Source organism: Bombina bombina, chromosome 2, assembly GCF_027579735.1.
Source record: "Bombina bombina isolate aBomBom1 chromosome 2, aBomBom1.pri, whole genome shotgun sequence".
NCBI lineage: Eukaryota > Metazoa > Chordata > Amphibia > Anura > Bombinatoridae > Bombina > Bombina bombina.
Window position 1 is genome coordinate 556,257,277 of NC_069500.1, and position 12,370 is coordinate 556,269,646.

Below are 12,370 nucleotides of genomic sequence, written 5' to 3' on the forward strand. Positions count from 1 at the left end.
ACCCCCACAACGCATTAAACATAATTTACCTATTAACTCCTAAACCGCCAACCCCCACAATGCAAAAAACTAATTTAATGACTAAGCCCCCTAACCTAACACCCCCTAAATTGACCCCTTAATTATATTTAAAAAAAATACTACATTACAATTAAATTACATTAATCTAACATTACAGAAAATAAAAAAGGCTAACATTACAAAAAATAATAAACAACACTATCCAAAATAAAAATGCCCCCTCAAAATAAAAACACGCCCTAATCTAAGAATAAACTACCAATAGCCCCTAAAGGGGCATTTGTATGGGCATTGCCCTTTAAAGGGCATTCAGCTCTTTTTCATTGCCCTTAAAAGGGCATTCGGCTCTTTTGCAAATTGCCTTATAAACCCTAATCTAAAAAAACAAACACACCCCAAAAAATAAAAATAAAACTAATGCTAAAGCCCCAAATATGTACTCACGGTTTCAGAAGTTAGGCGGAGGAGGTCTTCTTCCAGACGGGTCCATCATCTTCATCCCAGATGTGTGCAAAGCGGAGGTCCGGAGCAGTCTTCCCAGATGTGGCGATCCTCAGCGGCGGTCCTCGGCGAAGGTGTGGAGGTTCCTCTTCATTCGAACGTCCACCGCACACTGAAGATTGGATTCAAGGTACCCCATATTTATTGGGGTACCTTGCATTCCTTTTGGCTGAAATGTCAGCCAATAGGATCAGAGCTACTGAAATCTTATTGGCTGATTTGAACAGCCAATAGGATTTCAGTAGCTCTAATCCTATTGGCTGTTTTGAAAAATTCAGCCAATAGGAATACAAGGTACCCCAAATTGATTGTGGTACCTTGCATTCAATATTCAGTATACAATGGACATCGGATAAAGAGGAGCCTCCATGCCGCCTAGGACCACCAACGGCACCACAGATGACCACCGCAGAGGATCACCACATCTGGGAAGTCCGCTCCGCCTTCGCTGTGGATAAAGATGATGGACCCGCCTGGAAGAAAACCTTCTTTGGGGCTTTAGTGTTAGGTTTTTTTTTTTTTGGGAGGGGGGGTTATTTTTTTAGATTAGGTTTTTTTTGGGCAATATCAAAAAGAGCTGAATGCCCTTTTAAGGGCAGTGAAAAAGAGCTGATTGCCCTTTAAAAGGCAATGCCCATACAAATGCCCGTTTAAGAGCAAAGGGTAGTTTAGGTTTATTAGTGTTAGTTTTTTTTTTTTTGGGGGGGGTTTGGTGGGTGGGGGGTTTTACTGTTAGGGGGGACTTTGTTTATTTTTAATCTAAAAGAGCTGATTTATTTAGGACAATGCCCTACAAAAAGCCCTTTTAAGGGCTATTGGTAGTTTAGTATTAGAATAGGGGGTGTTTTTATTTTGGGGTGTTTTTTTATTTTTATAGGGGTATTAGTTTAGGTTTAATTTTATTATTTTGGATAGCTTTGTTTATTTTTTTCTGTATTTTTACTTCTTTATTTTTTGTAGCTTGGGGGGTTGCATTTTTAACAAATAGACTGCTCTTTGGGCAGGCTTATCAACTAGTTCTGTATAAACTTTACATTAAACTTAACATTTCTCAGACTTTAATGTATCACATTATTTAGCGTTAATTATCATGATGATTTTTTTCACTGAAATTAAAAATAGTTATACCTTGCCAGACTGTTCTCCTAATAACATTTTATTATTTCAGAAAGGAAATATAGAAAAAAAACATACCTTTTTGGGAGCTATTGATGAGCGCTCTTTCTTCATTTTTCTCAGTAGAAATTCAGGCATATTGTTTTCAATATCCTCTCGTGTCCCCTTTTTATGTAAAACAGCAGCTAGGAATGATATAACCTAGGAGATAAAAGAAAGAAGTAAATAAAGGTATTATATACATATTACTGTGGAGAGTGCATTTTTTGGAATTGTGTAAAGCTAATATTGCTAAAAAAGGGACCCTATAATAAAGTTAAAAAAACAGCCAGTATCTATACGTAAAGTTGTACTCTAGAAAAGCTAAATCACAAAGCTAAATGATTATATACATAAGAAAGTGATGGTAGCAGCACTGTATAAAGAATACTGTATAAAAGCAGGGAGGAGAAAAAACAGATAAATGGATACCCCAAACAAACTAAATGTAAGTTTCTATACCTATGTATAAATTAGTAATTAAAAATTAGAAGATACATTTTTTTAAACTTCCTGCATTATGCAGAAATTGAGTAGAAATGAAATACACTATATGGTCAAAAGTATACAAATACCTATACTGATTTTTGAGTTCAGGTGTTTCAGCCACACCCATTGCTAACAAGCAAATAAATTCCAGTACATAGCCATGAAATCTCCAATGACAAATATTGTTGTAAAATGTCTGCTCTATTAGATCTTCCCTGGTTAACTGTAAGTGATATTATTGTGTGTAATTAAAATGTCTAAGAGCAACAGCAGCCCAGCCACAAAGTGGTAGCCCAAGCAAACTCATAAATAGGGATCACCAACTGCTGAAGCTCATAAACATCGCATATCATCTGTAACATCTATCACTGCAGAGTTCCAAACTGCCTTTGGAAGCATCATCAGCATAATAACTGTGCATCAGAAGCTTCATGAGAATGGGTTTACATGGCTAAGCAGCTGTACCCAAGCCTGCATAAATACCAAGAGTTAGAGTGGTGTAAGCACCCTGATATTAGACTCTGGAGTGACGATTAATGCTTCACTATGTGTCAGTTTGATGGAAGAATCTGGGTGCGGCAGATACAAGGAGAATTCTACCTACCGGAATGCATAGTGCCTACTGTAAGTTTGGTGGAAAGGGGATAATGGTCTGGGGTTGTTTTTTCAGGGTTTGGGCTAAACCTCTTAGTTCCAGTGCATGGTCATATTAATTCTACAGAATACAAAGACATTTGAAGCAATTTGGTGCTTCCAACTTTTTGGCAACAGTTTAGGTAAGGTCTTTTACTGTTCCAGCATGACTGTATCCCTGTGCAGGAAACAAACTCCACTAAACACCTTTGGGATGAATTGTAATGCAGACTGTGAGCCAGACCTTCTTGCCTGACCTCACAAATACTCTTTTGGCTGAATGGGCACAAATTCCTACAAAAAATCCAAAATCTCATGAAAAGCATTCCTAGGAGAGTTGTGGCAGTTATAGCTGCAAAGGAAGGGGTTCTATTTAATCCACATGGTTTTGGAAAGGGGTGTCCAACAAGCTCATACAGATGTGATGGTCAAATTCTCACATACTTTTGGCCATATAGTGTTTCAAACCATAATTATATTAGACAAACTTTTGACTTCACAGAGGAGAGGCTTAAATGCCTTTGACTATGTTGCATGCACTTACACCTATCTAAACTAATTCTGGAGCACATATCTTCCCATAATATTGATATATTAAGTATGTCACATTGCCATTAAGTTATGTGCCCCAGACGTACTACATATATCAACTATTGTAGCCAATTGTAAACGGGGCACTTTACGATTGGCTACAGCGTGATTTGTCATTTTACACAGAAAAAGACTATGCGCTGCGGGCAGAGGAACGGCGGAATGTATAAGAAAATGAAAAAGTAATAATAAGGAAAAAAAACATAAGACAGGCAAGAATTCAAGTGTGCGCACAGAGCTCTACTGCACCCTAGAAATTTGGAAGTAGACTCAGGATAACTGCAAAAAAGGCCTGTGAACTTTGATGCCAAAGTGGACAAAGCTGATTAATAAATCAATAAATAAATCTGTCAGATTTCCTGGGGGAAAGTTTCAGAGGACAAGTAGGAATCTTTACTTTTAGTTTAATCTTCAAAGTCAGTTTCAACATTTATAAACTAAAGAAGAAAATGGGTACATAAATCTCTGCCATTGCCTGTTACTTATTAATACTGAAAAAATAATTTAGTGTCCATTTATGGCTAGATTACAAGTGGTGCATTATTTAGCGCTCCCACTCGTGCGTTAAATTCAATAGAAGAAAGTGTTTTGCGTATCGGGTAGCGCACCTATTACAAGTTGAAAGTAAACAAATTTCACACAAGCTCTAAACTGACGCACACAAAAAGGTGAACTTCGAACATTGCGACGGTATTAACATATTCCCCCATAGACTTCAATGAAGAGTGAAAAGTGTAAAAAACATTCTCACTGAAATTATTTACATACCGCGTATGCAGTGATTACACATATGGATGTATAAGCTTCTCTGGGATCTCCTTTCTTCAGAAATAGCAGACATGTATGGCTTTGCTGTTGCTATTTGGCAGTAAGAAGGCCGCTAATTGCAGCTGTGCACCACACTTCTGAAATTCCTGGCAGTAAAGGGATTAATCAGGTAGCTTGTAAGGTTAAAGGGACATTAAACCCAAAAATGTCCTTTCATGATTCAGATAGAGAATACAATTTTTAAAAAGTTTCCAATTTATTTCTATTATCAAATTTATTTCATTCTCATGTTACTCTTTGTTAAAGAGATACCTAGGTTTTAAAGAGATACCTAGGTAGGTAGCGTGCACATGCCTGAAGCCCTACATGACAGGAAATAGTGCTGCCAGCTAGTGCTCCTGCTAATGTATAACATTGTTGACATACTGCTGCTATATAGTGCTGCAGACACGTGGACATTCTTGAGCTTACTGTTCTGCTTTTCAAATAAGAATAACAAGAAAACAAAGAAAATATGATAATAGAAGTAAATAAGAAAGTTGTTTAAAATTGTATGTTCTACCTCAATCATAAAAGAAAAAAACATAATTTATGCTTACCTGATAAATTCCTTTCTTCTGTAGTGTGATCAGTCCACGGGTCATCATTACTTCTGGGATATTACTCCTCCCCAACAGGAAGTGCAAGAGGATTCACCCAGCAGAGCTGCATATAGCTCCTCCCCTCTACGTCACTCCCAGTCATTCGACCAAGGACCAACGAGAAAGGAGAAACCAAGGGTGTAGTGGTGACTGGAGTATAATTTAAAAAATATTTACCTGCCTTAAAAAACAGGGCGGGCCGTGGACTGATCACACTACAGAAGAAAGGAATTTATCAGGTAAGCATAAATTATGTTTTCTTCTGTTAAGTGTGATCAGTCCACGGGTCATCATTACTTCTGGGATACCAATACCAAAGCAAAAGTACACGGATGACGGGAGGGATAGGCAGGCTCTTTATACAGAAGGAACCACTGCCTGAAGAACCTTTCTCCCAAAAATAGCCTCAGAGGAAGCAAAAGTGTCAAATTTGTAAAATTTGGAAAAAGTATGAAGCGAAGACCAAGTTGCAGCCTTGCAAATCTGTTCAACAGAGGCCTCATTCTTAAAGGCCCAAGTGGAAGCCACAGCTCTAGTAGAATGAGCTGTAATTCTTTCAGGAGGCTGCTGTCCAGCAGTCTCATAGGCTAAACGAATTATGCTACGAAGCCAAAAAGAAAGAGAGGTAGCAGAAGCCTTTTGACCTCTCCTCTGACCAGAGTAAACGACAAACAGGGAAGACGTTTGTCGAAATTCCTTAGTTGCCTGTAAGTAAAACTTTAGGGCACGAACTACATCCAGATTGTGCAGAAGACGTTCCTTCTTCGAAGAAGGATTTGGACACAAAGAAGGAACAACAATCTCTTGATTGATATTCCTGTTAGTGACTACCTTAGGTAAAAACCCAGGTTTAGTGCGCAGAACTACCTTATCCAAATGAAAAATCAAATAAGGAGAATCACAATGTAAGGCTGATAACTCAGAGACTCTTCGAGCCGAGGAAATAGCCATTAAAAATAGAACTTTCCAAGATAACAACTTTATATCAATGGAATGGAGGGGTTCAAACGGAACACCCTGTAAAACGTTAAGAACAAGGTTTAAACTCCATGGCGGAGCAACAGTTTTAAACACAGGCTTAATCCTGGCCAAAGCCTGACAAAAAGCCTGAACGTCTGGCACTTCTGACAGACGTTTCTGTAACAGAATGGACAGAGCTGAGATCTGTCCCTTTAATGAACTAGCAGATAAACCCTTTTCTAAACCTTCTTGTAGAAAAGACAATATCCTAGGAATCCTAACCTTACTCCAAGAGTAACCTTTGGATTCACACCAATATAGGTATTTACGCCATATCTTATGGTAAATCTTTCTGGTAACAGGCTTCCTAGCCTGTATTAAGGTGTCAATAACTGACTCAGAAAACCCACGTCTTGATAAAATCAAACGTTCAATTTCCAAGCAGTCAGCTTCAGAGAAGTTAGATTTTGATGTTTGAAAGGGCCCTGTATCAGGAGGTCCTGTTTCAGAGGTAGAGACCAAGGTGGACAGGATGACATCTCCACCAGGTCTGCATACCAAGTCCTGCGTGGCCATGCAGGCGCTATTAGAATCACTGATGCTCTCTCCTGTTTGATTCTGGCAATCAATCGAGGAAGCATCGGGAAGGGTGGAAACACATAAGCCATCCTGAAGTCCCAAGGTGCTGTCAGGGCATCTATTAGGACTGCTCCTGGATCCCTGGATCTGGACCCGTAACGAGGAAGCTTGGCGTTCTGTCGAGACGCCATGAGATCTATCTCTGGTTTGCCCCAACGTCGAAGTATTTGGGCAAAGACCTCCGGATGAAGTTCCCACTCCCCCGGATGAAAAGTCTGACGACTTAAGAAATCCGCCTCCCAGTTCTCCACTCCCGGGATGTGGATTGCTGACAGGTGGCAAGAGTGAGACTCTGCCCAGCGAATTATCTTTGATACTTCCATCATTGCTAGGGAGCTTCTTGTCCCTCCCTGATGGTTGATGTAAGCTACAGTCGTGATGTTGTCCGACTGAAACCTGATGAACCTCCGAGTTGTCAACTGGGGCCAAGCCAGGAGGGCATTGAGAACTGCTCTCAATTCCAGAATGTTTATTGGCAGGAGACTCTCCTCCTGACTCCATTGTCCCTGAGCCTTCAGAGAATTCCAGACGGCGCCCCAACCTAGAAGGCTGGCGTCTGTTGTTACAATTGTCCAGTCTGGTCTGCTGAATGGCACCCCCCTGGACAGATGTGGCCGAGAAAGCCACCATAGAAGAGAATTTCTGGTCTCTTGATCCAGATTCAGAGAAGGGGACAAGTCTGAGTAATCCCCATTCCACTGACTTAGCATGCATAGTTGCAGTGGTCTGAGGTGTAAGCGAGCAAATGGTACTATGTCCATTGCCGCTACCATTAAGCCGATTACCTCCATGCATTGAGCCACTGACGGGTGTTGAATGGAATGAAGGGTGCGGCAAGCACTTTGAAGTCTTGTTAACCTGTCCTCTGTCAGGTAAATCTTCATTTCTACAGAATCTATAAGAGTCCCCAGGAAGGGAACTCTTGTGAATGGAACGAGTGAACTTTTCTTTTCGTTCACCTTCCATCCATGTGACCTTAGAAAAGCCAGTACTAACTCTGTATGAGACTTGGCAGTTTGAAAGCTTGAAGCTTGTATCAGAATGTCGTCTAGGTACGGAGCTACCGAAATTCCCCGCGGTCTTAGTACCGCCAGAAGAGCACCTAGAACCTTTGTGAAGATTCTTGGAGCTGTAGCCAATCCGAATGGAAGAGCTACAAACTGGTAATGCCTGTCTAGAAAGGCAAACCTTAGATACCGGTAATGATCTTTGTGGATCGGTATGTGAAGGTAAGCATCCTTTAAATCCACTTTGGTCATGTATTGACCTTCTTGGATCATGGGTAAAATTGTCCGAATAGTCTCCATTTTGAACGATGGAACTCTTAGGAATATGATTAGGATCTTTAAATCCAGGATTGGTCTGAAAGTTCCCTCTTTTTTGGGAACCACAAACAGATTTGAGTAAAACCCTTGTCCCTGTTCCGATCGTGGAACTGGATGGATTACTCCCATTAACAACAGCTCTTGTACGCAGCGTAGAAACGCTTCTTTCTTTGTTTGGTTTGTTGACAACCTTGACAGATGAAATCTCTCTCTTGGAGGACAGTATTTGAAGTCCAGAAGGTATCCCTGAGAAATTATCTCTTAGGTATAGGAAAAACGTCAGTACTTGTTGGTACAGCAAAATATTTATCCAACCTACACATTTTCTCTGGTATTGCAACTGTGTTACAATCATTCAGAGCCGCTAACACCTCCCCTAGTAATACACGGAGGTTTTCCAGCTTAAATTTAAAATTTGAAATATCTGAATCCAATCTGTTTGGATCAGAACCGTCAGCCGCAGAATGAAGCTCTCCGTCCTCATGCTCTGCAAGTTGTGACGCAGTATCTGACATGGCCCTAGCATTATCAGCGCACTCTGTTCTCACCCCAGAGTGATCACGCTTGCCTCTTAGTTCTGGTAATTTAGCCAAAACTTCCGTCATAACAGTAGCCATATCTTGTAATGTTATTTGTAATGGCCGCCCAGATGTACTGGGTGCCACCATATCGCGCACCTCCCGGGCGGGAGATGCAGGTACTGTCACGTGAGGCGAGTTAGTCGGCATAACTCTCCCCTCGTTGTTTGGTGAAATTTGTTCAATTTGTACAGATTGACTTTTATTTAAAGTAGCATCAATACAGTTAGTACATAAATTTCTATTGGGCTCCACTTTGGCGTTATTACAAATAGTACAGGTCTCATCCTCTGAATCAGACATGTTTAACACACTAGCAACTAAACTTGCAACTTGGAAATATTATTCAAATAAATACAATGAAAAAGTTAAAGAATAAACGTTTCTTTATCACAGTCAACTACAATCTCACAGCTCTGTTAGGTTACTTCCCTCAAACAAGCTTTGAAGACCCCTGAGTTCTGTAGAGATAAACCGGAACATGCAGGAAAAAACAATGAGCTTCTGACTGAAATTTTTGATGCGTAGCAAAAGCGCCAAAAAAAGGTCCCTCCCCCTCACACACAACAGTGAGAGAGATCAGTAAACTGTCATAATTAGATAAAGCAACTGCCAAGTGGAAAAATAGTGCCCAAACATTTTATTCACCCAGTACCTCAGAAAATGAAAACGATTTTACATTCCAGCAAAAACGTTTAACATAAATTAGTAAAAAACCAAATAGGCTAGAGATTATATACACAGTGTAATTCTAGTGAAGTACCATTCCCCAGAATACTCAAATGTAAAAAATACATACATGATATTATGTCGGTATGGCAGGATTTTCTCATCAATTCCATTGTCAGAAAATAAAAACTGCTACATACCTCTTTGCAGATTAAACTGCCCGCTGTCCCCTGATCTGAAGTTTACCTCTCCTCAGATGGCCGAGAAACAGCAATATGATCTTAACTACTCCGGCTAAAATCATAGTAAAAAACTCTGGTAGATTCTTCTTCAAATTCTACCAGAGAAGGAATAACACACTCCGGTGCTATTAAAAAATAACAAACTTTTGATTGAAGAAATAAAACTAAATAAAATCACCATAGTCCTCTCACACATCCTATCTAGTCGTTGGGTGCAAGAGAATGACTGGGAGTGACGTAGAGGGGAGGAGCTATATGCAGCTCTGCTGGGTGAATCCTCTTGCACTTCCTGTTGGGGAGGAGTAATATCCCAGAAGTAATGATGACCCGTGGACTGATCACACTTAACAGAAGAAAAATGGGTTTTATATCCCTTTAAGTTTACCTGTAATGTAGAGATTACCCTCCCACCCCCTGATCCCTACCTGATCACTCCTAAACAGATATGTTCCTTCCCTCACACACACCCCACCCCAATCTAAGGTACTGGCATACAATCTGCCAATGTGAAGTTTTAGTGCTTTTTTTATTAATATTATTTTTTTTAAATTTCCTACAGTGTAGGATCCCCCCCTTACCCTCCCACCTCCCTGATCACTCCAAAATAGCTCTCTAACCCTCCCCCTCTAACTAGATTTCACCATCTTAGGTACTGGCAGCTGCCTATATAAAAAAAATTTTTTTTCAAAAAACAAATTAAAAAAAAAAAAAAAACAATTTTCTGTTGTGTAGCGGACCCCTCACCCTACCCACTCCCCCTATCCAAGAAATCCTCCCCCCCCCCACACTCTAATGTGTTTCTCCTTCTCTCCTGTTCTCTGTGGAAATCATTTTCTATTTTTCTTCAGTTAGTGATCGGCACCACCACTTCAGGAAGCAGAGAGGAACACAACGTGTCTCCCTCTGCATCAGTTTCTCTGCATTGTTATCTCTGCGCTGCCCCACTCCTGGGGCATGCAAAAGTAGCGAGATTTTGCCACTGCTAGCAAGATTGCGGCAGAAAGAGGCACAGGATAGCAACACCATTTACATTCAACTTGTAATAGGCGCACCACTTCAAACTAGCGCAAAGCGCCGCGATCAACCCCTTATCACTTGCACGCAACAGTTAGTGAGCCACTCATAATCTAGCCCTTAATCGTTTCATTTTCAAAATTGTCATAAGACTATTTTTGTAGCACTAGTGCTGCAACTTTGTGATGCTCTCTTTCTCCATACAAGAATTATGCTGGCTTTAATGAGTCTATAATTGGTAAAAGATACATAGGAATGAACATGTGTTGAATTCTGTTAAATCATCCTACATGTCACTACTGGAAGCTAGCTAAATACATTAGTAAGCCAACGACAAGAGGCTTATATGTGCAGCCACCACTCAGCAGCTAGCTCCCAGCTCTTGAGCCGACCTAGGTATGCTTTTAACTAAGGATACCAAGAGAATTAAGCAAATTAAATAATAAAAGAAAAACTGAATCACCAAAGAAAATGTGTGGGTTTCATGTCCCTTTAAGACTTAAATAGCCTAAGAGTACATGCAATACATAAGCCTTGGGCACATAATTATAATGATGACCAGGTCTATATAGTCAAAACAATTAGGGTCAGATTATGACTGGAGTGCTAACAGTTGCGTGCAAGTAATATTGGGTTTATCGAGCCTGCTTGTGCGCATCTGAAGTAGCGCGCATATTTTAAGTTGAAAGTTAACACGATCGATTGTGCACAATTGAATTTAACGTGCATCAGGTTAGTGCGAACTCAGAGCTCTGGTTAACTGTTGTGCTTGAATAAAAAGTTGCACAAAACACCAGATATATATATATATATATATACTTATATATAATCATCTATATTTAGGTATAGATATATATTGTACCAAAATACCATCAGATATATGTAGAAATATATTATTAATAAATTATGAATAAATAGAAAATATTCTGCTATCTGAAGAACATTGGAATGTGACATTCCTATTTTCATGTCGGTTGAGCGCACTTGAGAATATGTGATTGGGTTAGTGCACTAGTAAGGGTTTTTTTTCCATTTTTTGCACCATTGACTTCTATGGGGGGATAGGATAAAGCACACCATAATCTAAGTACAACTTTTTGCGCGCATTGGGTTAGCCTGGGAGCTATAACTTTTTACTTCCAACTTGTAAAACGCGCACTACCTGATTCCAGCAAAAAGCTTACTTTTAGCGCAGTTAGTGCCCTCGTAACCTGGCCCTTAACCAGGTTGATGGAACTGAGCACTGTCTTGGGCAGACATGTATGATCAGAACAATGCAAACAATGCATATTTTTAGAACTTATCAGTAACCATAGATTTTTCTTTTTAATAAAATTAATTTATTGTAAGAAGATTTTTAAACTTTTATTTCTAGATCAGTTAGAAGCTAAAGTCTTTGCAGCGAGTGGTCCAACCCATGAGAAGGCTGCAGCCTGCCCCTTTAGCTCACTCATGACCCCCTGTTTAGATTGCTGTGCGTTTCCTTAAAGCTACTGTGTATGCTAGGCAGACAGTGTAAAAGCAGGAGCAAGCCTTCAATACAAGCTGTGGAGCTATCGGTAGCCATGCAATGGTCTAAACAGTCTGCTGCAGAAAAAAATTTAAAAAAAAAATGTTCAGAGCTGGGGATGACTGGCATGGGCCATCGATGTGGCATTTATAAAGATATTTTTTAAGTGCATTGCAATAATAGAAGTGTGACATATGTACAGCATATACTATTTTATTATTTGTAATGTTAATCTGTAAAAAAAACATTCCTGTGTTGTCCCTTAAACATGAGTTTATTTCATGCTCTAATGGGCTAGATTTATCATTAGCTGTAAATACTGTACTGATCGGTTGCAGGGTCCCTCATTTGAGCCTGCAACTGATATTTATGAAGCAGCGGTTTAAAACACTGCTTTATAACCCCCCTCTCTGCAAACTTAGAGCTGGCAGATTAAAAAAAAAAAAAAAAACGGTTTCATTAGACCGGGGTGGTTGACAAACCCTACTCTCACGCAATTGGTAGCATGAGGGTAGAGGGCAGCATTGTATGGGCATTTGCTCATGAAATGGTAATTATAGGGAACAAATGTGTCCCACAATTTGCGATCAAATGTTGACACGGGAATCTTGTCTGTGCGTAAATTGAGATACCT

At 39.9% G+C, this 12,370-nt stretch overlaps 1 protein-coding gene across 1 annotated transcript in view; it reads right to left on the bottom strand.

Moving 5' to 3' along the window:
* The window catches only part of ERCC6L2 (ERCC excision repair 6 like 2), a 433,149-nt gene that overhangs the window by 393,592 nt on the left and 27,187 nt on the right, over positions 1-12,370 (bottom strand). The window contains 1 exon segment of the mRNA XM_053702417.1: positions 1,717-1,839. Coding sequence (XP_053558392.1) covers positions 1,717-1,839 — 123 coding nt within the window.